The sequence below is a fragment of the Mirounga leonina genome, unplaced genomic scaffold (genome assembly GCF_011800145.1).
Source record: "Mirounga leonina isolate KUSES-001 unplaced genomic scaffold, KU_Mleo_1.0 Mir_488, whole genome shotgun sequence".
Lineage (NCBI taxonomy): Eukaryota > Metazoa > Chordata > Mammalia > Carnivora > Phocidae > Mirounga > Mirounga leonina.
This window is the reverse complement of record NW_023270777.1, coordinates 11,079,315-11,106,518: the sequence shown is the minus strand read 5'-3', so window position 1 is coordinate 11,106,518 and position 27,204 is coordinate 11,079,315. Positions and strand designations below refer to the sequence as shown.

Below are 27,204 nucleotides of genomic sequence, written 5' to 3'. Positions count from 1 at the left end.
AGGGCCTGAGCCCTCACAGGCCAATTGCTCATTATGCAGGCGAGGGGTCCCTGCCCAGGCCTTCACACAGCATGGCCGAGGCGGGGCTGAAGCAGGAGCCCAGGCCGCCTGACCACAGCCTTGCCCATCCCACAGGCCCTGCTGGCCTAGCCTTGCCCAGCAACGACACAACCCACACCTCCCAACAGGGACCGGCAGGCCCTTCGGTTTGGAAACGGAGACCCTGACTAGAGGTGTGCAATCCCCTCTGCTTAACATACATGACCTCGTTTCGTTCTCACAGCTACCAAATGTGGGGGTACTAAGGTTATTCATTTTACAGAGCACAAGACTGAGGTTCAGAGAGGGTAAGCCCCTTGCCCAGGGACTTCAAACCCATGTCTGTCAGTCTGGTGTTTGGCAAGTTGGGGGGCGGGGGCGGCAGTGGAGAGGATGCAGAGACACACGGGCGGGGAGCAAAATGGCCAGGGAGGTGAGGCTGAAGGCAGAGGCCAAGGCCAAATCACGAAACCAAAGATGCATTGCATTTCAGTGAGTATCTGGGAAGGCTGCTAGGGAGGTGAGCTGAGCCTCAAAAAATCAAAATGAAGGAGATGGGTGGAAGGAACTGGCATTTCAAGAGGAAGACAGAGCTTGGGCGAAGGCCAGGAGGTGTGACGGAGTATGTCTGAGCGAGGCTGGCGCTCAGAGTTCGCGGGGAGGGGAGAGGAGGCGAGGCCCGAAGGGTCTCAAACAAAGGCTTTGAACGCCAAGCAAAACAGATGAACTCGATCCCGAGAGCCCCGGGAGGTTCTCGAGAAGAAACCCGTAGCTGGGGACGCGCCCCTGCGCGGAACCGCCACGCCTCTGCCCGCGCCACCACCCTGTCCACCCGCACTGCTTCAAACTTTGGAATTGTCCCTAGTGATTAGCTATAGTTTTGCCTTCGCCGTGCGCCTACTCGTCCCCCTGAGTTTCCTTCCGTCGTTCCGAAGAGGAGCCCCTATACCCATCTTTAACCCGAAGGAAAACCGACGCCAAATCCCCGCGCGACCCGCGGCTGCGCACGCGCCCGCCGCCACCGGGACGTGACTCGTGGAACGTCCACTCCGGGCGGCGGGGAGGCGGCGGGGGTTGGGGGCAGGGAGGTGCCCCCTCAACGAGTCCCGCTTCTGCGGCCGTCGCCGTCTGGACTTAGAGCTGAGACCCGGTGCTTTCGGCCCCGCAGTGTGAGAAGTTTCTGCTGGTTTGAGAAGTTTCCTAAACAGTCTGAGGGCTTTTCTCCGTTGGCGTCCACATTCGGGCACTTCCATAGCCACCCATTCACCCTTCAGGGGTCCTCGACGCCCTCCACGCAGTTAATTAAGTGACGGACGCAGTAACCAAGGCGACCGCTTGATTGACAGGCATGAATGCGAACCAACTTCCGGAAGCTCCCGTCTGGGCCCGCCCGGCGCGTGGCCGGTGACCCAATGAGAGAACTGGAAACGCCAAAGGGGGCGGCGACGGGGCAGCCTAGGTTGTGGCGGTTCCCCGGTGGTTGCGCGTTGAGGGCTGAGGCGTTTTCGAGCATTTGGACGATGCCGTGACGCAGCACCGCGATAGCGTTGACAGCGTGAGCGCACCCCTGTGGAGGGAGGCTTTCGGTCGCGGAGGTGGCGCGTCAAGGAGACAGGTTGCTATTTGAGGGTGCTCCCTCGGAGCCCTTCATTGAGTGGGGGAGGGGCGGCGGACGCCGAGCGGTCCCCGTCTGCGCTTGCGCGGGCGCCTCCGCTGACCCGGCCTACACGCACGCGCATGCCCGCTGCGCGCAGAGCCGCGGTGGCCGGCGGCATTGCGCGTGCGCGCTGAGGAGCCCGCTGAGGAGCGGCGCTGGCGGACGTCGGGCGAACGGCCCGTGACGTCGTGAGGAGCGCTTTAAAGTGCGGGCTGGGCCGGGCGTCTGAGGGTCTGGCTGGGAGTCGGGTCGGTCTTCTGTAGCGGCCCTTCGCGGCATGAGGCGCTGCCGGCGCCCTTGCTCCGTGGGACGTGGAGAAGGTGGAGGAGGAGAAATCCCTGTTGCCGCCGCCGCTGCATGACCCGCCGCCCCTGAGGCCCGACCCCGCGCCCGTTCCCTCGACGCCCCCCCCCGCCGTGTCCCCCGGTCTCGCATGGGGGCCTGGCGCTGAGGAACCCCATTTCTCCGGGGGCGCCGGGGCGCGTCCTCCGAGAGCCATGCCCGGCCGCCCCTCCCGCCCCGGAGGACCCTAGAGCAGCGTCGTGGGGGCCATGGCGGCCGCCAGCGGTTACACGGACCTGCGTGAGAAGCTCAAGTCCATGACGTCCCGGGATAACTATAAGGCGGGCAGCCGAGAGGCAGCGGCCGCCGCCGCCGCCGCCGTAGCCGCCGCCGCCGCTGCCGCCGCCGCCGCCGAGCCTTACCCGGTGTCGGGGGCTAAGCGCAAGTACCAGGAGGACTCGGACCCCGAGCGCAGCGACTACGAGGAGCAGCAGCTGCAGAAGGAGGAGGAGGCGCGCAAGGTGAAGAGCGGCATTCGCCAGATGCGTCTCTTCAGCCAGGACGAGTGCGCCAAGATCGAGGCCCGCATCGACGAGGTGGTGTCTCGCGCCGAGAAGGGCCTGTACAACGAGCACACGGTGGACCGGGCCCCGCTGCGCAACAAGTACTTCTTCGGCGAGGGCTACACGTACGGCGCCCAGCTGCAGAAGCGCGGGCCTGGCCAGGAGCGCCTCTACCCGCCGGGCGACGTGGACGAGATCCCCGAGTGGGTGCACCAGCTGGTGATCCAGAAGCTGGTGGAGCACCGCGTCATCCCCGAGGGCTTCGTCAACAGCGCCGTCATCAACGACTATCAGCCCGGCGGCTGCATCGTGTCTCACGTGGACCCCATCCACATCTTCGAGCGCCCCATCGTGTCCGTGTCCTTCTTCAGCGACTCCGCGCTCTGCTTCGGCTGCAAGTTCCAGTTCAAGCCTATCCGGGTGTCGGAACCTGTGCTTTCTCTGCCGGTGCGCCGGGGAAGCGTGACTGTGCTCAGGTAACCCACCTGGGAGGAGGGGGCGCCCCTGCTTCCTGCTGCCTTAGCTGCCCGCCCTCACCCAGGAGGCGGCAGCAAGTAGGAGCTCGCGCTGGGCAGTTCTGACCCATGATTCTGGTCTCGGTGGGGGGAGGGGGAAAGGGGTCTGTGTTTAAAACGCGTGTAGAAAGAAAGTAGGGAGGGGTCAGGGAACCAATCTAGAATTTTGTGTCCCGAGGGCAGGTTTGGCGTGATCACACACGCTTGACTAAGAATTGATACAAAGGCATCTTTCTAGAAGGCTGAGATTTTAGGAGTCTGTTTTCTGTGTGTGATTTTAGCAAGTCACTTTTCCGTTTCTGGGTCTCTGTTTCCAGATCTGTGTTTTTAAAAAAGTAAGTTGAACTCTTTATCTGAGAGTCTTTCCAACTCAGCCATTTTCGTGTTTTTGTTTGTTATTTTAAACGGAAGACGTGTAAGGATTTCTTAACTGAGAAAATATGGAGGAAGGTCCCTGAGAGTATTTAATAGATACGCATTCTCTCTTCCCGACACTTCCCAGGGAGTGACTTCCCTGGAATTGAACAGATTAGTGGTTGAGGCAGAAATAGAGTGTAGCGGACTCTGAAAATTCAGCCCCTGTTGGCTACAGAAGAGCCTGTTGGCCCTTCGTAAAAATGTGTTACCTGTTACCAGGACCGTATGAAACCAAATAAAGCAGATCTTTTTACCTGGTATTTGACTTTGTAGTTGCGTCAGCCGCAGAATTTAGGTTCTTGGCCTGTTTGGGTCCCAGATCCTGCTGAGAACTCGCTCAGTACCCTGGCCCCCAAGAAGATTTTCTGCTGAAACACCTTTGTTTATATGAAGTAGAAAACTTACTAGGAGGCTGCCTCCTTCCAGCCCTAGAACAAGTAACCTAGCACTGTACTTCAGTAATCTCCAAAACCTCTTAGGAGCTCTAGAATGCAGCTGCACAGAGCGGCTTGCTTGACCACCGAGTTCTAGTATAGGATCAGAACATGCTGAGTTTTTGTGAACAGCTTAACCTCTGAAGTCCATGCCATGGGCCCTGGTCCTGGGGAGAAGCGGGGTCCTTAATATGAACTCTCTTCATATGAGGCAGGTCATCGATCTCATTTGAGTTTAACAGCTAAGGCTGCTTCTGTATCTGGGAGTGGCAGCAGAGCCTTGTGATACCCCAAGGTCTTGGGAAGTCAGTGGTAGCCGAAACAGTACTTTGGCTTCCTTATGCATCCGAAACTTAGACGGCCACTTATCTGTCAGGTGCCCCTTTGTCATTTGGGCTTCCAAGCTTACCCTCGGATCTAAGTGGTGCTCCCAGATTGAGGTCGTAGTAGAGTCCTTTAAGATGGGATTTCCAGGGCAGACCCTCACAAGTGGCTTGCTGTGTAAGGCAGTTTGGTGTCTGACTTCGTTGAAGGGCTCTTGATCCTAAAAGGATCTCACACAAAGGCCGTTTAGTCTCTTAAAGGGAATATTAATTTTCCACATAGTCACAGGTCTATAAGGTTGTCATGAGGAGGTCTAGCAGTGGTTGGGTGTGTAATGGGTGATCATAAGAGGCAGTTTGTGACTTTGAGGCTTTCCCTCCCACCAGCGCGCACCCCCCCCACCTCCCCCATCCCCCACCTCGCCGTGTTGAAGAGCAGAAGTTTCAAGTTCATAAAATGCAGGTCTGTTAGTGATCAACAGGATTGCATCATCAGGAAAATTCTCTTCATCTTTTCCTTGGAATAGTACAGTCCTAAAGCTTTCCCAGTTCTTTCCAACTCCTGGATTCTGACTTGGCTGTGGAGTTAATGTGGGAGGCTCAGCCGTGTCCTGAAAAAGTGCTGCCCTAGGCTTTGACTCTAGCTTGGCTGTCATTTGCTTTGGGACCTTGTGGGCATTCTCTGAGCTCGCTTTCCCATCTGTAAAGTGGGGGTGATGCCAACTTCCAAAACCTATTAGAACTAATGGTGGTGATTTGGTGTTTTATACAGAGCCTGGCACGGGGTCGGCGCTTAAATGGGTATTTGTTTTCATACACAACCCATTTAATGATCCCTTGATCTCTTGTTGGGGAAGGGGCTAGGGATTTGATGGAGCGTGCATGGTGGCTCTTCCCTTCATAGAGTTCACAGCCTACTGGAAGCCACAGACGGTTACAGCCCAGGAAAATAACTGCAGGAATACTTTGAAGGTGGGGGGACCCTTTTTGGAGTGTTAGACATTTTTAGGAGGAAATAAGGTAGAACTTGAAGGGTGACTAGAAGTTAGCCAGGCAACGAAGTTAGCAGTGAGAACACAGAAGCTTTGGTGGCAGTAGCAGTGAGTAGCCATGGGTGGGGGGTGGCAGGTAGATGCTGACTTGAGACTGATGGAATTCGTTTTTAGTTCTCAGATTCAACCAGGACCTGAAGTAGAGATTCTGGCGAGGCATGCCGTGGAAAAGCACTAGATCAGATCTTACCCGTAGTAGTACTATTGACATTTTGGGCTGGCTGATTCTTTGTTTTGTAAGGGCTGTTCTGTGCATCGTAGAATGTTTAGCAGCATCCCTGGTCTTTGTCCACTAAATAGCAGTTTCACCTTTATGGTGACCAAAAATGTGTCCAAATATTGCCAGATATCCCAGGGTGGGGCTGCAAAAATCATTCCAGTGGAGAGCCACTGCTCTAGGGTTCTGGATGCCCCCACTAATTTTAATCTTCTAGCCCCTGCTCACTTAGTACCCTCAGTTTACTTCATATGCAGGTGGGTGAACACCTGCCTGTTAGTAGTGCCTCTCTTTAAGTGCTGCTTGGACTCTTCCCCAAGCTGGTCAGAGGGGATGCTTTCTTTCACTTACCGGTATGTATCCCAGCCCAGAAGTGATGAGCTGTAAATTTGCAGATTGGAAGACCAGGGCTGGTGAAAATAGTGGTTCTCTGAAGGTGGGGAGGGTTTTCAGTAATTCTCATGTGACTCAGACATCAGTTGTTAGCAGTGGAGTCTATACCCGTTCCAAGGCTAGATGGCAGGAATACTGTTTTATATTTAATAGTTGTTAGTGTAGACATTAGTATGTGGCAAACATTGACTCAGCAGTATCCAAATGTGGGCATTTAGAGCAGTGCCTCACAGACCCTTCTGGAAGTGCTTTAAAGGTCTTTCCAAATCCAGTGTTTTTTCTTGTTGTTGTGTGTGTAACCTTCCCATGTTGAGCCCAGTTGGTCCCCTCTTAATGCTGTAGTCCAGGGAAATAAGTATCTTTTTACCTTCACTTCATATTCCTTCTTTCCACATTCCTTCTGTTCTCTGTAGGGTGACTGGGCAGATTAAAACACATTTTAGTTGGATTAATTAGAATAATTACCTCAAGAGTAATTGCTTACTTGCTGCTCCTTTTAATCACTGCTACGTGGTCTGTGGTTGTGGTGGCCACATGCCCAGAGACCCAGGCCTTAGCCACCTGTCTGGAAATGACTGTTACTACCCAGCCATGGGACACGCAGAGGTGAGCGCAGCCTGTAACTTCTAGGTAATAACTGATACTGGGTGGAGTGGGCATCTCTGTCCGTTCTGGGTTAAGGGCTGATCTTGTTCAGCTGTTTGAAAGCAAAATTTAGCTTTCTGGCTTAAAATAGTTGGGAAAGTAGGGCAGATAGGTCCTGGGCCACATCTCTTGTGTGCAGTCTTCTGATTCCATGGGAGGGGGAGGAACCTCAGGATGAAGTCAGGGCTGTGCGTTCTCGGGAGGAGCTCTGGGCCAAGGGGATTGGCTGGACTGGGGTTCTGCCAGGCCTAACAAGAAGGCAGAAGCAGCAAAGGAAAGGAAGCTAGCAGGTGAACCATGGTCTTAATCATAACGCTCAGAGCAAGCAGAAAGTAAATAGGCCATACAAATTTCAGGGCTGGCTGGCCATTTTTGCCTGGGCAGTTGGTGTGCAGCCATCACTGAGATACGGTGCTAGCCCTCTGGGGGCACGGGCTCATCTTTGCAGACTTCTTCCTTGGGGGTGGTGGGTATTGAATGTCCTTTCCTCAGGCTAGCGAGGTGCTCAGGATAGATTGGACCTTGTCACCAAAAAATACAGATGGGCTTTTCTCTCTACTCATTACCTATCCCCTCTCCCAACGAAAAAAACAAAAACCAGTATAACATAGATACTGAAATCAAGAGTTTGATAAGAGGGGTGCCGGGGTGGCTCAGTTGGTTAAGTGACTGCCTTTGGCTCAGGTCATGATCCCAGGGTGCTGGGATCGAGTCCCACATCTGGCTTCTTGCTCAGCGGGGATCCTGCTTCTCCCTCTCCCCGCTACCTGCTACTCCTGCTTGTGCTCTCTCTGTCAAATAAATAAATAAAAATTCTTAAAAAAAAAAAAAAGTTTGATTAGGGTTCCAGTGTCACCACTTTAGATGTTTGGCCTTGGGTAAGTAACTTAATCTCTCTGGGCCTTAGTTTTCCTCCGCAAAATGGGCTATTGATGGCATAGAGTTGTTATCGAAGATGGAATTTCTTTCACACTGTTGAATGCTTGAAGTTTAGGTAAAAGAGGTCTCTGGAGATGAGCTGCTTTCTGTGCTTAGCTACTCTCTAATTATACCTTGATGTGTAGAGAATTGGGACTTGGAGCAGGTTGACCTTCCTTCTGTATTCATAAAGTCCCAGGATTTCTCATAAAGTTAGGCCATGTGTCATCTTGGAAGGTTGGGTCTAATGAGTGTGAGCTCACAGTCCCACCCCGTGCCCAGGTGGCTGGCCTGCTATTCCCCAAAGCCTAAGTTTCTTAGTCCTCTAGGCCCATTAGAGGCATGAGGCAGGCTCATGGGGGCTGCCCAGAGCAGGTAGCTGTAGCTGAAGGGAGGCTGTTAGGCAGTCTTGGTGATCTTGGCCGGTCCCTCCACCTCTGGTTCTGTTCTGTCCTGGGCAGGGCACAGAGTGGATGGGGAATGGTGGCTGTCTTGGAAATGTGCCTTAACACGGTCTCCAAGACTATCCCCTAGAGGAGAGATGTACAGTCCTGCACAGTCCCTTAGAGTTTTTCAGACTCTTCATTTAACCTGCACCTAATCCTCTGAGGAAGGATTTGCTTTGAGATCTGTTTTGTAGATGTAGAAACAGAACAGTGAAGCTCAACACACATTTCATTTAGTGTCCACTGAATGCAGAGATGAATAGTCTTTGCAGCACTTTGTCTTGCAGGGAAAACACAATTTCCACAAGGCCAAACATAGTAGTAGAGGGGGGTGGGTGGGTGGGTGGTGTGGGGGAAACCCAGCCTGGGGGATTTGAGGAAAGCTTCCCTGGGGAGAAGAAAGACTCTTAAGAGTCACTGAAAGCCGGCGCCTGGGTGGCTCAGTTGGTTAAGCGACTGCCTTCGGCTCAGGTCATGATCCTGGAGTCCCGGGATCGAGTCCCGCATCGGGCTCCCTGCTCAGTGGAGAGCCTGCTTCTGCCTCTCTCTCTGCCTGCCTCTCTGCCTACTTGTGCTTTCTCTCTGTGTGTCAAATAAATAAAAAAATCTTAAAAAAAAAAAAGAGTCACTGAAAGCCATAGTGCTAGTGGGTGACAGAGCCAGGTCCTGTCACTCTTGATGTTTGTGGCGTGCTGGTCACTGCTACGTGGGGTGGGGGGGACTTGAAAGGACTCAGCCCAGGCAGGGAGCAGGAGGCTGACCAGCATGAAGTATTTCCTCTTCTCCCTTCCCTGTGAAAACAAAGAGCAGGAGGCACTGGAACTTTTCTTCATGCCAAGGGTAGGGCTGGACCCAGGGCATATTAAGTTTCAAGCTGGCAGACTGTGACTTTCAGACAGTTTCTCTTGTAGTAAGTAGGTTTCTTAGCAGTAAATAATCCTCTGTGGTCTCTGCTGGAGATTTTCTGTTGAAGTTTAGCCAGAAGAGCTTCCCTTGGCCAGGACTTAGAGCCTCCTGCTCCCAGAGAAGCCTGAGATACTGAGGAGGGGTCAGTGGGCTATGTCACAGCTGCCAGGAAGTTCTAGAAGACCAGTACTGATGAGCTGTTCAAGTGTGTTCAGTGCCACGGCCATTTCTGGGGGTCCATGTGGTCTTACCTCCACACTAGTTCTTCTGAGGCCTGGGCTCTGGCAGAATTCTGGAGCCCTTTGGGAGGTGGGGGCAGTTAAGGTTTGACAGACGTCTGGGTTTATTCTTTCTTCTTTTTTTTTCCTTAAGATTTTATTTATTCATTTGACAGAGATAGACACAGCGAGAGAGGGAACACAAGCAGGGGGAGTGGGAGAGGGAGAAGCAGGCTTCCCGCCGAGCAGAGAGCCCGATGCGGAGCTCGATCCCAGGACCCTGGGATCATGACCTGAGCCGAAGGCACATGCTTAACGACTGAGCCACCCAGGCGCCCCTGGGTTTATTCTTTCTGCATTAAGGGAAGTGGTTCCTTGTTGAAGATGGGAGGTGAGGGCGGAGGTGCCTATAGCCATGTCAAACCGATTAATACTTGTAACAGTAGGAAAGGTTGCCTGGGGCTAGTACTACAGGTTCGGGCCTTAGAAACATGCCTTGGGGGGCACCTGGGTGGCTCAGTCGTTGGGCGTCTGCCTTCGGCTCAGGTCTGGATCCCAGGGTCTTGGGATCGAGCCCTGCATCTGGCTCCCTGCTCTGCGGAAAGCCTGCTTCTCCCTCCCCCACTCCCCCTGCTTTGTTCCCTCTCTCGCTGTGTCTGTCCCTGTCAAATAAATAAAATCTTTAAAAAAAAAAAAAGTGCCTTGGATTACCTTTGGGAATTGGACTTAGCTCTTTGGGGGAAGTCCTGTGTTTATACAGGACTGTCTTGCACCCCACACCTGCATTCTCCCATTGTGGAGTGACAAGAGCCTAGAACGAGCTCTGGAATTGGCCCTGGGAATGGGGCCCATGAGGCCTCTTCTGCTGGCAGATGCCTGCAAGAGGAACCCAGATCACATTTCCTTGGCAGGTACTGAACCCAAATCTGTAGCTTGACCCGCGGTGGTCCAGGGCCCTCTGGCTTCTGTCCTGTGCTTAGTAAATGGGAATGCTCTGTCAGGCACACTGTATTATTATCTAACTTAATTCTCACAAAAGCCCTACAGGTTCCAGGGGTGCTAACCATGTAGTCATAGAACTCTAATTCTCCTACAAGGGAAGAGACAGTGTCCCCCTTTTTAAAATCTTATCATTGGTGCACCTGGGTGGCTCAGTAGGTTAAGTGTCTGACTCTTGGTATCAGCTCAGGTTATGATCTCAGGGTTGTGAGATCGAGCTCTGTGTTGGACTCTGCTCAGTGCAGTCTGCTTGGGATTCTCTCTATCTGCTGCCCCCCCCCCCTTGTGCATCCGTGTGCGTGGTGTCTGTCTCTCTCAAATAAATACAAAACCTTATTGTTAGTGGTCATAAAGGAATACGTAAGTTGTGAAGCATAACAAAGTGAACACTCCAAACCTACTACTGTCCTTATTACAGATGAAGAAACAGGTTTAGGCCCCCAGCAAATGACTTCCCTAAGGTCGCGACGCTAGTAGGCGACAAAACTCAGGTTCTCACTCAGGTCTCTTCCAACTCAGAGCTCTTATCTCTGTGTGACATTTCTCACTGTAGGTCTACAGATACGAATACGTGTTATTTGAGAAAAGTTTCTTTGGTCAGTGCTCCATTAAAGAAAAAGATTCTTTTGCTGTAGTAATTCTCAGATCCCTTAATATAGTCATGCTTTTTAAAAGTCTTCAATATTTTCCACATTGATTTGGTTGTGGACATTTGTCCATAGTCTCTTCTAGGACTGATGTTCCCAGAGAAAACTGAAAACCTCTGGTCTAGGAGCAGCTCAGAGAGGAAATCTTTAAAATAAAGGTTCTGGGGTTGCCTGGGTGGATCAGTTGGCTAAGGGTCTGCCTTCGGCTCAGGTCATGATCCCAGAGTCCTGGGATTGAGTCCCACATCAGGCTCCTTGCTCGGCAGGGAGCCTGCTTCTCCCTTTGCCTGCCGCTCCCTCTGCTTGCCACTCACCCTGCTTGTGTGTGCGCGCATGCTCGCCTGAGTGGTGTGTGTGTCTCTCAGAAATAAAAATCTTTTAAAAATGGTAATAAAATAAAGGTTCTGTCTCTCCCAGCATGGCCTCAAATCAGAGGGGTTTCTCTCTTGGACTTCCTATTTTTTATTTGTCTTGCTTCTAGTTCTTGCCCACATTGGGGCAGCCTGGCCATTTTGAGGCGTTCCTCCCAGGCCTGCAGTGTTTCTAACGGTCACATGGGTGTCTTTGTAGCTGTCCTTGAGAAGGGAGCTGATGAGCAGCTGTGGAGAGGAAGATTTGTGGTCCAGGGGTGGCCAGGGAAAAGCTGAGCAAGACAAGGCTGAGGTGTTCGCCTCCCACTGCGCCTGTGGCTGAGCCTGTGTCTGGCTGTGTAGAGCCCTGCCTTGGCTCAGTGGAGGAACTTGGGGTGCGAGTACCTCTTGGGTGCCATGCTCCTGGTGAGGGCATGTGAGGAGGCTCAGGATGCTGAGTTTGCTTCCAGAGTTTCAGATCGGAAAGATGTTAGCTGTGAAGAGGACAGTCATCTACCCACATTCATTGGTCTAAGCAGTTTTTTAAATTGTGTAACTTGATCAAAATAAATAGATATTTGAGTGTGATGGGAATTCTTAAAATAGCCCAAACACAGCTGTCTTCAAGATTTTTGGATCCCCCCAAATGGAGGTTTTTGAAGGCTTGTTTTCAAGTAGACAAATTGAACGTTGCAGCCTTAGTTCTCTCTGGTGACTCAGGGCTGTCAGTGTCTGCCTTGGCTTTCTCTTCGTGCTGAAGGGGGGCGGGGGCAGGGAAGGAAGAAGAGGAGGAGATGCAGTTCTTGTCTTCTTAGCAAGGTCTGGCCTCAGTCACTCTGGCTGCCTGCAGAGTGACTAAAGGTGTACCTTTTTCGGGGCCCTGTAAAAGAAGGGCTCTTGGCTTGTGTGGAGAGATTGCTGCTGTGGTTTCTGCCTTCAAGCCTGCCTTTGCCTCATCCCAGGTTTTTTCCTTGAGTGGAGCATCCTAGAGCTTCACAGGTGATTTCCCTTTCCATGTAGATCCTTGAACCTCTCAAAATAACAGGGCAGAGGTGGCCTTAAGACCTGGACCATATTTCTCTCTCTTTACCCTGTAGGAACTTTGGTTGTCTGTTCACTTTCCAAGCTCATATGCTCTGTGTTTATTTTCAGTGGATATGCTGCTGATGAAATCACTCACTGCATACGGCCTCAGGACATCAAGGAGCGCAGAGCGGTCATCATCCTCAGGAAGTAAGTGCCCCGGTGTCTGGCACCTGCAGGACTGTCTGGAGATGTAGGTCTGGATTCCCTTAGAACTTGGCTCCTCTGTATCAATAGCATAGCAGCATGAAGCCTGGGAGAGGAAAAGCCTATCAGGTCTCATACTTTTTGATTTTAATTCTTTGAGGAAAAAGCTGTTTTGTTTTTTCTTCATTGGAAAATTAAGTTCTGTGTCTGTTTAGGGAGTTGGGGGCTGAGCCAAAGCACATGCTCCCAGTGTTCATGGACACAGTCTTGAGACAAGGTTTGGGGACCCCTCTTCCAGACCTTCCCTCCCCCTCTCTTTCCCCATCTCTTTGGTTCTGATTTGTCACATGTGATCTTGCTGATTATTTTTAGACGGCGCCTTAGCAGCCTGCTTTAAAAACGCCTGGGTTTTCACTTCTGGGAGGAGCAGGGAGTGAGAAGAGGAAACGAAGGTGGGAGGTTAGGCTGCAGTGTTCAGCAGTGGCATAGCTTGTGGCCGTCTCTCCTCACTGGCCAGGGAGTCAGGGATGTACTGACCGACATCACCAGACCTGGCCTCTTCGGCACTTCTGGTTTTCTGCTCATGGAGTGAATGGACTGAGCCAAACAGATGCTGGGTCAAGACAAGCTTGTCTTTAACCATCTGAGCCACCCAGGTGCCCAAGACAAGCTTGTCTTTAGAGTGGAGTCCCAAGAGGCTAGATGATTGTCCAGGGTCGTATAGATGTCGGGAGAGCAGAACCAGTGCCTGGACCCCTCCCCCCCACCCCTAGGCTGGAACACAATGTCCTATAGCTTGCCCTCTTTTCTTTTTCTTTTTTCTTTTTTTTTATTTAAATAAACATTATTTTTAGAATAGCTTTAGATTTACAGAAAATTGTAAAGATAGTACAGTTTCCATGTACTGGGCATACCACTTCCCCGATCTTAATGTCTTAATATTAATAAGATATGTTTGTTACAGTTAAGAAAGCAATATTGATACATTATTATTAACTTAAGTCAGTATTTATGCACTTTTCCTTAGTCTCTTCTAACATACTTACTCTGTTCCAGGACCCCACATTAAGTGTAGTTGTGACCGTTTTTCAGACTTGCCTTATTCATGATAACACTTAAGTGGTCAGGTATTTTGTAGAGTATCTCTCCATTGGAATTTGACATTTTTCTCATGGTTCTACTGGGGTTTGGGGTTTGCGGGAAGAAGACCACAGAGGTAAAGCCCCCTTCTCTTCAGTCCTATCCAGGGCACAGGATTTCTCACTGTTGATGTTGACCATGAACACCTGGCTGAGCTTGTGTGTGTTGGTTACCTTCTGCACTCTAAAGTTACTATTTCCCCTGCCTTAGGAAGGAAGTAGCTGTGTTTGTGGGTTACCTTCTGCAGGCTAAAGTTACTCTTCCCTGCCTTAGGAGGGAAGTTGCTATGTGCAGCCCACGCATAAGGAGTGGGGAGTCACCACCCAAGTTATTTGGAATTCTTCTACAAAGACATTTTGTTTCTTCTTCATTTGTGTATTTTTCTTTAGTTGTTTACTTAACATCAGTATGGATTTATGGGGTATTTGTTTTATGCTCCAGTTATTCCAGCTTTGGCCATTAGGAGTTCTCTCTTCTTTTTTTAAGTACATCCTTATTTTTGGCTTGCCATCTTTTTAACTTCAGTCTGTAACTTGAGCATCTTGGCCTTTTGGGTCCAGAACTCCAAAATTATGTGGTGGATGAAATCTCTTTGGCATGGCTCTGCCACTTTGTCAAGTCAAAACTTGGAGTGTCTGTTGTACCTGCATAGAATGGAAATGCTAGAAACCTGAAGGACAGTCCTGGTGTGCAGGCTGAGCACCAGGCACATGTGGGAGCTGAGACAGGGGTCCATTTAGGAGCTGGCAGCGTCTCACCTCTAGCCTAAGAATATTCCCAGAATTCATCAGAAGAAGGGTTTTTATCTGCCTTTCTACTTTCTTTTCCTGTGGTTCCCAGCACAGGCCAAAACCCAAAACACGGAAGTGATACAGCCCAGAGTGTAGCTCCCTTCTGGCCTCTTCTCCCCAGTCCTTTCTTCCTGGGCTATACTGGCACTTCCAACTTAACCAAGGCCAAGTGGCCCACCTAGGCCAGGAGCTTGGAGAGGAGCTCCTAGAGGGATATAAAACCAGAGCAGCAGCTTCCCAGGTGCCCGGCAAGCCTCTCAAAATAGCTTATCCCAGGGAAATCTTGACTGGAGGCACAAATGAAGTGGCCAAAGCTGGAGGAGTGTCAGGTCATTCTTCCAGCTATTTCCTTCCTCTTCAATGGTGGCTCCCTTACTTGACTTCCCAGGCTGGCTGGGTCGGATGCTTCTCAGTGGAGCTAGGAGCCTACACTGTTACCCAGGTCCCCCTAGAAGCTCTTTGGCCAGCCAGGCTCTGACCTTGGAGAATGACTGTTGGTAGGTAACTGATGCTCTTTGACCTTTTGACTTGAATGGGCCCAGGAGCCAACCATAGACTGGGCTAGAGAACAGAAGCACAGAGCTTTGGTATGAGGGGGCTGGAGAGGCCCTCAGCCAGTAGTGCCCAGCTGTAGGGAGACAACTCAGGTTACCAGATGAGAGGCCCAGGATAAAAGCCCTTGTTGGGCTTTGCCTGTCCATCCAGCCTAGCCTTTTGGCGTTTTCCTTGTTGTCTTGTACTCCACACTTACATTAAAGTACTTGCAGCTCCGAGTGTGATCCATGGACTTGCATCCTTGCAGCAGTGTAGCCTCTGTTGGGAATGTTTTCCCATCTAACATGTTCATCTTATCCTCCACATCCTACCCTGCAAATGACCCACATACGTACAGTGAAAGTTGGTTGACTTAGTTATCCGTCAAGGCTCAGGTGTTGACCGTTTTGACTCGCGAAAAGCATCACACACATACTTGTAGCCTTCTCAGTATACTCCCTCCCCCTTTAGATTGTTATATATAGTGTATATTTGCCATTGTGAATTTCCAAATCTGCATTCTGTGGGGGCGGGGACCCTGTTCAGTCAGGCCCAGGCCCAGCATTGAGGCCTGGCCCAGAGGAGGTATCAGAGGAGGACAACACAGGTGAATGAGGAGCAGCTCCAGAGTAGCTGTATGGACTTGTCTTGGAAAAGGACAAGCTGGTGACAGGATGAAAAAGGGAGCATCCTGGCCCAGGCACTGCCCAGACATCAAGGATGTGGCCTTGACAGGTACCTGGCTGACTTGCTTGCTGGTGAGGCTGCATCTGGACGGGTGGAATCTAGGCATTGAGCCTGGCCCTGCTCCTCATAGGCAGAGGGGATGGAGCCAGTCCTGCCTTCTCTTAAGTTTGGATAAAAATTGTACAGGCTGGGCGCCTGGGTGGCTCAGTTGGTTAAGCGACTGCCTTCGGCTCAGGTCATGATCCTGGAGTCCCGGGATCGAGTCCCGCATCGGGCTCCCTGCTCGGCAGGGAGCCTGCTTCTCCCTCTGACCCTCCCCCCTCTCATGTGCTCTCTGTCTCTCTCATTCTCTCTGTCTCAAATAAATAAAATCTTAAAAAAAAAAAAAAATTGTACAGGCTGTTGTGGGAGGGCTTGGGTGGCTCTGTCACGAGCTCTGGTCAGTCAGAGCTAGGACTGTCCTTCCAAGCGCCTCATGGGGGGAAATGGGTGGGTGGCCACCAAGTGCTTTTTGATTCAACAGAATGTGGCACCTTTGAATGTGGTTGGTGCTGAGTCTTCATGTGTGTGGCACCATTGTGTCTTACAGGGAGGACTGGGAGGCTGGGAGTGACCACCTAAGAGTTTCCCCATGAGTGGAATCCTTGGGCTGCAGCTTAGTGTTATAATCTGTTTGGGGTCACAACCAGTAAATGGCTGAGTAAGACCTTGACCCTGGGTCTGCTGGTATGTAACAGGTGGGCATTTTGCATGCCAGAACAACACAAGCAGAGTAAACACTGTCTTAAAAGCACAAAGTGTATCTGCTGGAGCCCAGCAAACAACAACAGCAACAACAAACAAAAATTTAAAAATTACATCCAGCTTGGCGGGGGTTGGGGGTGGGTTCGGACAGGATTGGTAGATCTGGCTCCTGAGCTGGAAATTGTTGGCCAGGCAGAAATGGTAAGCCCAGGATGCCTTGGTGACTCAGTCGGTTAAGCGTCTGCCTTCGGCTCAGGTCATGATCCCGGGGTCCGGGGATCGAGTCCCGTATCGGGCTCCTTGCTACTCGGGGAGCCAGCTTCTCCTTCTGCCTCCCGTTCCCCCTGCTTGTGCTTACTCTCTGTCTCTCCGACAAATAAAATCTTAAAAATAATTAAATTAATTAAAAATTCTTAAAACCAAAAAACCGGTAAGCTCAAAGGCTAGAAGGCGTGAAGTGTAGAGGAGCTCTGTAGTTGAGGGGAGGTGTGGGAAGGAAGTCTCGGATCAACTCTTGATCATCAGGAGATGGCTTGTGGGCCTTCAGGGCCTTCACTTGGCCAGGGTGTTCAATCCCTTGGTCTTCAGGAGGCACCCAGGGCTGCCCTAGGTCTGCCTACAAGATCTTGTATTCCTGCATGGCTAACCTCTCTGGTAGATAAAGTGGTTCAAGGCAGTGTTAATAGTCCATTTCTTTGCTTTGGTTAAGTGAGCTCAGCTTAGTGGGTTGAACTGGGAAGAGCAGCTAGAGGTTCATTTGCCAAATGTTAACCAAGGCTGGTGTGTGCCAGAAAGCAGTGGGGTGAGGGATTTGCATGAGAGAGACTTTGTAAGAGGCTGAGTTAAATGGCTTATTTGGTCCTTCAGACCAGGGGATTCCAAGGGGTCAGGGGGAGACTGTTCCTGAAAGCAGAGTAACCCAAGTATGAGGCTGTGTGTGTATGAGCAGAGGGTGAGAATGGAGGGTGCATTCTGGGCTTCATCCCTCGGGGGGGCAGGGGTGGCCAGCTCTTGGTTTCCCTGACTCGGCCTGAGACATTGCTTCTGTCTCCATGATTCTCGTCCCCTGGGCCGAGGATTAGCCTACCTTTGTTTCCTGGTCCAGTGAGTGTGTCCATGTGCATTTACCCTGCACAAGGAATGGGGGAGCAGTAAGACCACCTGGGGATGAAACTGGTTTAAGCTCCTGGCCTGGCTTTGCCCTGTCTTCACTGAAGACAAGTTGGTTACCTGAGCCCTGTGTTCTCACCTATAAATTGGGGCAGTGGTGGTGCTAGGGATGGTTAAATTCAAGAATGTCGTGCCTGCTTCTCCTAGTTCCTTCCTCCCCATACTTGTTCTCTGAATTTGATGAGTCGGGCAGGGGATGAGGAAGGCTGCTGTCCAGTCGAGGTAAGGTGTGAGTACAGGCACAGCGAGTGAGAGGAAAGCGAAACCTGGAGATAGGTTGTTCACTGGCCCAGGCCAAAGAAAGCAAGCTTGTTGTCTGGCCGCTTGGTGTCATGGAGGATATCAGTACCTTACCAGGCCTGAACGGGGGATTCCTAGGCACCCATGATGCTGGCCCTATTGTCTGGCTATCATCTGTGGAGCTCTGGGTTACAGGTATGTGGTACGACATGTTGGTAATCAGGCTGAACGAGTTGGAGAGGCCCTTGGGGCCTGGTTATCGTGCAGGCCTGGGTATGGAGGTCTTCTGGAAGCCCTGCTAGGACCATGGGCTTGGGGTGCCCTCTCTTTGGGCTATACCCCTCATGTGCTTTTCAGGCTCTCCTGAGACCGGTGTAGAAGCCTGCTACAGTCAGAACTGTCTTGCAGGCAGCGAGGTGGAGGGAGTTTGGTGGAAGCTGGGGAGTGGTGTCAGGAGGGGGGTGGGTAATGTTGCAGGAGAGACAACGGTACTGTCTGCGCGTTGTGGGAATCTGACACTCAGGTGCTGGAGCTTAGGCCTAGGTCACTCAGTAGATAAGGGGTGCTCAGACAGGCCTGCCGCACTGCTTCTCTGCTCCATCTTGAAAGTCAGGCTTTGCAAGCACAAGGGTGCTTGGTGTGAGGGTGGAGCCAGGAGTTGTGGGATGGTTGGCTCGAGGTGCAGACTGGTTCCTGGTCTGCCTGGACAGCAGTCTGCACTGTTGCAGAACAGAGAGCCCACCTGGGCTTCAGAGGCCATCATGGGATAGTAGCTGTGTGACTTAGGCCAGTGATTTGGTCTCCAGTATAGCATTGCTTTCCATCCTTACAGTGGAAATAATCCTCCTCAGCAGCTTCTCTGGAGGATTAGAGGATTCAGTGAGTGATAAAGGAACATGAGGAGAGCTCCTGGGATGGTCAACTCCCTCCCTTCACCCTCAGGTCACATGTTAATGTGTTAATATTAATGCTTAGTCATTCTCCCTTTGTTTTGGCTTCCCCAGGATCTGTGCCCAAACCCTGCTTTGTCCTGGGGGCTGTCCTGACACCGTGGGTGACCTCGCATACCTGGGGTGCCTTGTTGTAATCCCTGGATGTTAACTAAGATCTGTGAGGCAGGTGTCTGTTCCTCTTGCCACCTAAGGAGGCCCAGGCCCAGCCCTTAGTGCTAGAACTTCCTGACTTCCAAGTTTATGAATCTGTTCGCTGAACCTTGAGGGGCCTAGCATGCTCCTTGGAAGTTAGCTGCCTTTTAAGAGGGGTGTTCTCAGAAATTAAGCTGTCAGTGGGCACTGGGTTTGGGATCTTGCTCTAGCCTGGCTTCCTGCAGCATGGTAGCTTTTTGGAAGTGGAGGGAGGGCAGGAACTTCTCTAGCTGTTCTGAGATGTACTTGTAATAGCCCCAGGGGATGTGTTAGGAGTACTTTGGGGACCCAGGGCTTATACTGTCCCCAAAGTGGGTACAAGAGACAGGGTTTTTAGTAGGGTCACCTCTGATCATCCCTTCTCTTGAGGGCTGCCTCCTGATGGCAGTGGAACTGTCTCGTGCAGAACACCCTTCCCCTCCTTCAGGCGGTTGGAGAGAAGTAGAGCCAGTCCGTGTCCTTGGCCTGTCTAGTCTCAGCTGGTCCCACCTGTCTACCTAGCCTCTCCAGCGGCCCTACCCCCATGATGGGGGGGCCACCACCACTGCCCAGGCTGGCCGCTCAAGAAGGGCGGGGGGTGGAATCCCCTCCAGGGATCAGTATGTGCCAGCGCTCTGCCTGCGTGGCAGGATGTGCTCAATGTTTTGCAGCCCCAGAAGTGCCTGGGCCACCCAGGCTCTCCCTTGGTGGCTGTGCTCTTGGTTCTCTTGCCGTCTGTCAGTCATCCGAGGTAACAACTGCAGGCTGCCAGGTCCTGCCCGCCAGGGCTTCACTGGGGCTGCTTCGTCCTGCCGCATTTTTCCTGCCCTGAGTGTGTGCTCCTGGTACCTGTGCGTTAGCTCCACCGTGCTGGGGGGGGGCGGGCTGCGGCTTTCCTCCGTAAGTCTTCACAGCTTTGGAGGCCTCTCAGCCAAGCTTAACAGCTGATGTCTTGATGTCTTGCTTAGTCTGCTCTCCCGCCACCTGGACCTCTCAGCCAGGAAGGATTGGGGTGGGGGGATGAGGCCTGGCCTGGTAATGAAGAGGTCCTTGGGCTCCAGTGATTTCTAATTCCCACCCTTGTGTCTGGGTGTTGCTTAGCACCACCTCTTCCTGATACGCCTCTCAATCCTAGCCTTGAGGGGCGCCTGGGTGGCTCAGTCGGTTAAGTGTGTGCCTTCAGCTCAGGTCATCCTCTCAGGGTCCTGGAATTGTGTCTGGCTTCCTGCTCAGCAGGGAGTCTGCTTCTCTCCCTCCCTCCCCTCTTCACCTCCCTCCCCTCTTCCCCTCCCCCTCTCAAATAAATCTTTTTAAAAAATTTTTTTTAACTTTTTTTTTTTTTAAAGATTTTATTTTTGGGAGAGACAGAGAGAAACAGCAATTGTGAGCAGGGCAGAGGAAGTAGCAGATTCTCTGCCGAGCAGGGAGCCTGATGTGGGGCTCGATCCCAGGACCCTGGAATCATGACCTGAGCCGAAGGCAAATGCTTAACTGGCTGAGCCACCCAGGCACCCCCCCCCCCCCGCCAAAAATTCTAAAAACAACAAAAAAAATCTCCTAGCCTTGAAGGACACCATTGGATTTCTAGACCCTTAGAACTCAAAGAGGCCCTAGGACCAGCCACACTTCTTCCTACTTTGCTTAGGTGGAGAAATAGGCCCAGAAAAGGGTGGAAACTAGCTTGGATTCTAAGTGGCACCATTACGGCTGGATCTTCCTTTTGCTGCTAGGGAGGTCCTGGTTCCCTGAGCCTGGAGGGCCCAGAGTGGAGGCCGAGACTGGCAGGCCAGTCTGTACAGCTGACCATTCTGCTTCTGTGGCCATAAGGCCAAAGCAAACAGGCAGGGGAAGTTGCCCCGCTGGTCTGCCCACCACTTTGGGCCTGAGGGTGTTAGAACTTTGGTTCCCAGCTAGAAGGCGCCCCCTGCTGGGTACATGAGAAAAACCCCTGCCCAGGGTCAGAGCCCTGGGTTACTGCTTGTCAGGCTTGGTTGGATTCTCACCTGGGCTTAAACCTTTCTCCCACGACTTCCAGGACCCGTAACCTTTGGGACCTAGTTTTCCCCATCTGTTTACAGCAGGTCAGCCAGTCGGGGGGGGGAGGGGGTAGGTAGAGGGACCTGTGAGGTTTGCATGCAGTTGTTACCAAGAATACCATGTGGCTTAGGCCAGGGCAGCTCTCGGATTTCTCTCCTGCTGTCTTCCCTGCAGTGTTCTTGTGAGGTTGCTCTGCTCTTGCCCACAGCACCTTCCTCAGAACCAAGTGACTGTTTTGTGCATAGCTGGCTTTGGGAAGGGTGCCTTCAGGGCCTTCTGCCAGATGTGTCCCCATCACTCCCCACCCCAGGCTTCTCTCCTGCCCCTTGCTGCCTCCAGCCTGACTTGTCAGCCTTCTCTGTATCACACAAGAAGCCTCGGGGCTTTGAGGTTTCCCAGGCTAGCTTCCTCCTGGCCTGGCTTCATAAAGGACTCCGATCAATGGCCCTGGACTACCTCCCTGCTCACCTTCTCCCTCTCCCCCGTCCATACTTGCATGTTTTCCCTTCACTGGGCAGTGTGTTCCTTAAAACTCAATGCCTACTGTTCGGTGGAGATTTTGCCTTCAGAAGCCTTTTGGCCTTGACTTGGTTAGCATCCTGTAACCAGCAGAGGCTGCCAGGTGGCTGTGGTGGGATCAGAGCCAAGTGTGTGAATGTTGAGTTGGGCCTGGGCTTTCCTGGCTCTGCCACAGCCTTAGCATTCCCGTGTGAGAGAGTAGGAGAGTCTCTCTTCCCTTTTGTAGGCCTGGACCAGGGGAACCTTCTTTCCTGTCTTGATATTTCAGGAAGGATAAAGGCATCTGCTGGAGTATTATGGGGCCCTCAGTACTCTGGCAGGTGGAATAGAAGCCCCTGGAGAACCTCTGGGCCGAAGTAGGGTGAGTGGGGCTGCTTGTCCAGCTGAGAGAGAGCCCTGGATCTTGCCCCTGGTGCAGCAGATCCCTATCACTAGAGGTCTCCAAATAGAAATGTTCCTGTTCCTACTCCTAAGCCTCAACTTAAGAAGGTGGGTCTTTGCGAGTCAGCCAGACCTAGTTGAACCATGAGGAAACTGAGGCACAGAACAGAGACTGCTGGCTCCCCTCTCCCTGGCCAGAGAATTGGTCTGATGGGGCCCACACCCTCCCCAGAGGCCCACTGGTGACCCCACACATGTTTCCTTTGCAGGACGAGATTAGACGCACCCCGGTTGGAAACAAAGTCCCTGAGCAGCTCTGTGTTACCACCCAGCTATGCTTCAGATCGTCTGTCGGGAAACAACAGAGACCCTGCTCTGAAACCCAAGCGGTCCCATCGCAAGGCAGACCCTGATGCTGCCCACAGGTGCTCAGCTTAGGGACCTTCAACGACGGCCAGCAGAGCAGCCCCATGGCTGCAGGGTACAATGGGTGGGGGAAGCCTGGGGTGGGTGGTTCGGAGCCGGGCCTTGACTACCTTTCCAAGCCTTAACGTCTGCTGCCAGTCAGTGGCATTGGTGGCCATTCCCCCTAACCCGTCGCCAGTTGCCTGCACCCCCAGAGAGCGGGGCTTGAGACGAGATTTTGACAAGTGGGAAGGCTTTATGGGCTTCCTGTGACTTGCCTCGTTCAGTCCACCCAGACAAATACTCTTGTGGGTTATACTTATATGTTGGGAGGGAAGCTCGGGACATGGAAGGTGGCAGACCAGGCACTCATTTCAGAAGGGTTGGGGAGGATTTCCGGGAAGTGTTTAAGCTGAGATGAGAAGGATGAGGAAAGCAGTACGTGAAGGCCCATCTAGGCAAGAGGTACTTGGGCTGAAGCTCTGAGGCTGGAAGAGCCTGCCGGTCAGGGGCTAGTGGAGTTTGTGAGCAGATGAGGGGTGGGCAGGGCGCGGGGACGGAAAAGAGGACTGAGAAGTGGAGGTGATGGCAGGACGGTGCAGGGCCTTGAGGCTGTGCTGGGGGTGGGAGGAGCCTCCTGTCCGGCCGCCTTGGCAGTGTTCTGGGGTACTGGACTCAGCCAGGCAGACCCCCCAGGGTAATTGGGAGGTGTTTTAAAGACTAGACATGGCCATTGCACTTAGTGGGCAAAGAGCTGATGCCAGTACGTCCGCCATTGCTGCCCCTGCCGGAGAACGGCCGAGCTGGAGTGCGCCGGCCCACGACTGGTGAGGGACGCTTCCATCTACCCCTTCCCTTGCAGGCCTCGGATCCTGGAAATGGACAAGGAAGAGAACCGGCGTTCAGTGCTGCTGCCCACACACCGTCGGAGGAGTAGCTTCAGCTCCGAGAACTACTGGCGCAAGTCCTACGAGTCTGGGGAGGACTGCTCGGAGGCGGCAGGCAGCCCCGCCCGAAAGGTGAAGATGCGGAGGCACTGAGGCTTGCTGCGCCTCCTGGGAACTCTGGTTAATCCTCACGGAGCTGCCCCCTCCTTCTGTTCATGTCGGTTTTTTGTTTTGTTTTGTTTTTCTTTGGTTTTTGTTTTTTGGTTTTGTTTTTTTTTTTTATCTTTACATTTTTTCCTCGGGTTTGTTGCCTGTTAAGGCTGAAGAACAGCATTGGCTGGGACCTGATTCTCATGTTCTTGGTTTTCCTACAAAATGGAAAGGCTGTTGGCATCTATAGGGGACAGAAGCTCACGCTGGAGTGGCCAGTAGAGGTGGGGGGGGGGGTAGCTGTCCTCAAGTGGGGCTGTGTCAGACTGGGTTTATTTAAGAGCAACAAAGCATTTTGGTTAAGAAAATTCTTGTTTTGCTTTAAATGTAAATCTTCCTCCATGTTGTAAATGAAGTTCAGTCTTCTGCCCCTTCTCCTCCCTCCCCCATGTCTGCGTGCTAGGTTGAGGTCTCATGTTCCTTGTTGGCTCTGCAGGAGGCCTGCTGTCCTCCCACCTCTCACCCATTCTCCAGGCCCTGGAAGCTCACGCAAATACCCTCTTCCTCCTCCAGCAGAGTTGTTCAGGATGACTGGGTGGAGGTTTAAACAGTCCTCTGCCACCCCAAAGTTATTGGCTGAGCCCCTGGGCTTTCTCCACACCCACTGGCCTGCTTTGCCCACAGGTCCCTGAGCTGCTGAGGGGCTGGCTACAGTGGTCCTGACCTTTCTTGCCAGGAGCACGCCTCTTTGCTGGGTTGCTTCTTTCAAGCATATGCGTGTGATTGTACGGAACAGTTAGACTTACCATGTTGGGGCAGTTTTAGGAATTGTTTCTAGCTAGAGGGACTGGTGTCCTTCCAAGTCTAGCATTTGGGGTATGGAAAATTGTTGTGGTGTGTGGTAGGGTTTTTGTTTTCTTTTGTTTTTGAGTTTTTATTTTTTCCTTTGGTCTCCTGACTTCTTCCTAACCCTTTCCTTTCTCCTACATTGGCCAGCGTGAGCCTTCTCTCCATGTCATCCCCATAGGAAGGTGCCTGTCTACTGCCTCTGTCTGCCTGTAGCATGCATCCAAGGCCAGAGCTCAGGGCTGCAGACTGGGTTGGCGCCTCCTCTGCTTCAGGGGTGTGGGAGCTGGGGAAGGGGTTTTGAAGAAGTGATAAAAGGAAGAAGATAAAGTTTTTGGCAGTTCCCATCTACTCAGATCCTTGAAGGTTGCAAAGTTTTGATGATCTAGATTCATTAGGAATGTCTCCTTGCCAGCCATGGCCGAGACCCAGGCCTGCTGAGAGCAGAGGCCTTCCCAGTCCCCAGGCTGCCACCACCCCAGGGGGCCTTGTCTTACAGAGGCCCAGGCCTGAGGCTGCAGAAATCTAGGGCAGCCACCATCAAGAAGCCCCTCTCAGGGCCCAGAACTCCTTTGCCAGCGTGGATTCAAGTCAGGACTGCATAACTAAAGCAGTTGCAGTTTTATTTTTTTTACAGCTTTTTTCCCAAAAATGATTTGTAGTTGTGTGTGCAGCACTTTGCCCTGATATGTGTGCTCTACAATAAAAACCAAATCTAATATATTTTGAAACAGTTGTCCAATACTGTTGTAAGAGAGGACTTGCCTTTGGTGCTTCCTTAATCCCGTTATTTTCTTAACTCTGAACCCAGGCTGGGGAGGCCAGACAGAGTTCATTGCCCACCAGGGAGGCCCTCCCGGGAGATGATAGGGCTGAGGGCCGAAGGTGAACTTGCCCTCTGCCTGCTGTGCTCTCACCCACTCCCAGGAGGATGGACCATGTGTCCAGGTGCCCAGGATGCCATGGGCCTACAGGAGCCAGGATCACACCCTGCTGAGTTTTCGAAGCCCTTCCCCCCGCTGGGCGTGATCAGACAGGCTATGTGCCAGTGAAGGAGGGACAGGGTGAGCAAAGTCAGGGAGAGCCTGGCCTTTGTAAAAGATAAGCAAGTGGTTTTGCTCATTAAACAAATTCTTGAGTTCCTACTATATTCTGGCTGAGCCCTCACTGTGGCTTCATCAGTGAGCGGAAGTCTTGTCCCTGTTTTCATGATGTGTATACAGAGTTGTGGGGTACAGTTACACGTGTCAGGCAGATGTGTTTGTGTGGACTGGGGTTGGAGCCCAGAGGGTTTTTAGTCCCTCCAGGTCCCAAACCTGGCTGCCAGATTCTGGTCAGCTTGGGTTTGGAGTCTCCCTCACTGACTTCCAGTGCCCAAGCCAGTCTGGCCGATTCTTGCTGTGGAAACCTGGCAGCAAGTCACTTAACTGCCCATTTCAGAGAGGAGAAGAGAGAATCTAGAGGGAGCAAGTGACCGGCTAGGGCTCAGTCCTGGAAATTGGTGACAGGATATGAAGGGCAATGGGGGAGAGCCTACGTACGGTCTGTGGCTAGTTGGGCCTGCGGGGGTAGACTGGGTCACGGTTGCCCCCGAGAGGAGACACTGGAGCTGAAAGGGAAGGTAACTTGCTCAAAGTCCTCCAGACTCCATGGCAGGGGGGGCACCTCCCACTCTGTGCCCAGGCCCCTGACTCAGGCATAGAATGGGGGGCTCCCATGGAGGGCTGGGGAGCTGCAGCTCTACAATAGCTGTGATGGAGTCACACCTGTGCTCTTCCTAATCCCAAAGAGGCCCTTTGCTCTGCAGGAATGAGAGACTGGAGAGGCTGGGGCAGGGGGCTCCAGCCCTGGTAGCTTCTGCTGCATCATTGGCTCCAGTCTCTGCCCAGCAGTTCAACAGCACCCCATCTCTGGACTAAACTAATTTTCTGAGTAGTCCCTAAGCCTGAGGGGGTTCTGTACCTGACTCCCTGAATCTGACTCTGCCCCCACCCCAGTCTTGCACCCAGTAGGTGCTCTAGCAACATCTGGCACTAGCCCTGCCTTCCTGGGGAGCCCATCCCGTTCCTCCGATCCTATTGGCTGGGGGAAGTTGAGGCCCAAAGTCCCCTTCATTCAAAAATAAGAGTGTCCTACTGTGTGCCAGGCTCTGCGCTGGGTGCTGAGGATACAAGACAGACCAGGTATAGGTCTCTCACACACAGCTGTTAAAATTGTGCCGGCGTAAAAGATGTGTAGCACAGAAATTACGAATAATAAAATACACAGGACACTCTTTGTTATTAAAGTTCTGTATAGCCAAGTGTTCTCACAGGATGCTTTTGTTGATCTTTTTGATAGATTCTTTTATTTGTAGCCTACCTGTGGTTGTAACTCAACCGTGATATGGCAAATGGAGTTGTATCCCATTGCTGATTATAGTTTTCCAGGGCTCCTGTAACAAATTACCACAAACTTGGTGGCTAAAACATCAGAAATTTATTTTCTCACAGTTTGGAGGTCTGAAATCCAAAATTACGATCGCTGGGCTGAGATGATGATCGAAACCATGCTCTTTCTGGAGGCTCTAGTCCTTGCCTCTGAAAGCTTCTGGTGGCTGTTGACGTTCCTTGATTGTGGCCCCATAACTCCTGTCTCTGCCTCCGTGGCCACATGGCTGCCTCTTCTGTGTGTACCAAGTCCCCTTCTGCTTGTCCCTCATAGGACACTAGTGATTGGATTTAGGGCCTACCAGGATGATCAAAAATAATCTGCCCATGTAACGATCTTTACTCACATCTGCAAAGTGGAAAAAAATGTTCAAATTCCAAGGATTAGGACCTGAAACCTTTGGGGGTCACTGTTGAGCCTGCTACACTACTCTTCTCTCGATAAGTCTGTCATTAAATCTGGTACATGGCCTACTGATTTCTCATCGTTGGAACAAACTATGTTAATTGGATTGAAATTTCTCAGCCTCAGCACTACTATTAAATTTAATCCGCATTATTTTCTCTACTGATTTCTTAAATCTAGACCTGTGCTGTCCAATATGGCAGCCACTGGACAGTTTGGCTGTTGAACACTTGAAATGTGGCTGGTTTGAATTGAGATGTGCTTTAAGTGTCAAATACACACTAGAATTTGAAGTTAGTATGAAAAAGAATGTAAAATATATCCTTAGTTACTTTATATTGATTACGTGTTGAAATGACAATATTTTGGACATACTGGGTTAAATAAAATACACTTTAATTTCACCTGTTTCCTGTTACTGTTTCAAATCTGGCTACTCACAAATTTGAAATCACGTATGTGG

The 27,204-nt window shown here is 51.8% G+C and overlaps 1 protein-coding gene across 1 annotated transcript; it reads left to right on the top strand.

Moving 5' to 3' along the window:
* Positions 1-1,486: 1,486 nt before the first annotated feature.
* ALKBH5 (alkB homolog 5, RNA demethylase) lies at positions 1,487-27,143 on the top strand. The gene is made up of 4 exons (XM_034989739.1): positions 1,487-3,017; positions 12,174-12,254; positions 21,888-22,043; positions 22,886-27,143. The coding sequence occupies exons 1-4, from the start codon at positions 2,248-2,250 to the stop codon at positions 23,061-23,063; spliced, it is 1,185 nt and encodes a 394-aa protein (XP_034845630.1). The 5' UTR covers positions 1,487-2,247; the 3' UTR covers positions 23,064-27,143.
* The last annotated feature ends 61 nt before the right edge of the window (positions 27,144-27,204 follow it).

Coding starts and splice junctions, on each gene's coding strand:
- ALKBH5 (XM_034989739.1), top strand. CDS start 2,248: ATGGCGGCCGCCAGCGGTTACACGGACCTGCGTGAGAAGCTCAAGTCC. Junction 12,255..21,887: donor GCGGTCATCATCCTCAGGAA/GTAAGTGCCCCG, acceptor TTTCCTTTGCAG/GACGAGATTAGACGCACCCC. Junction 22,044..22,885: donor GACCCTGATGCTGCCCACAG/GTGCTCAGCTTA, acceptor CTTCCCTTGCAG/GCCTCGGATCCTGGAAATGG.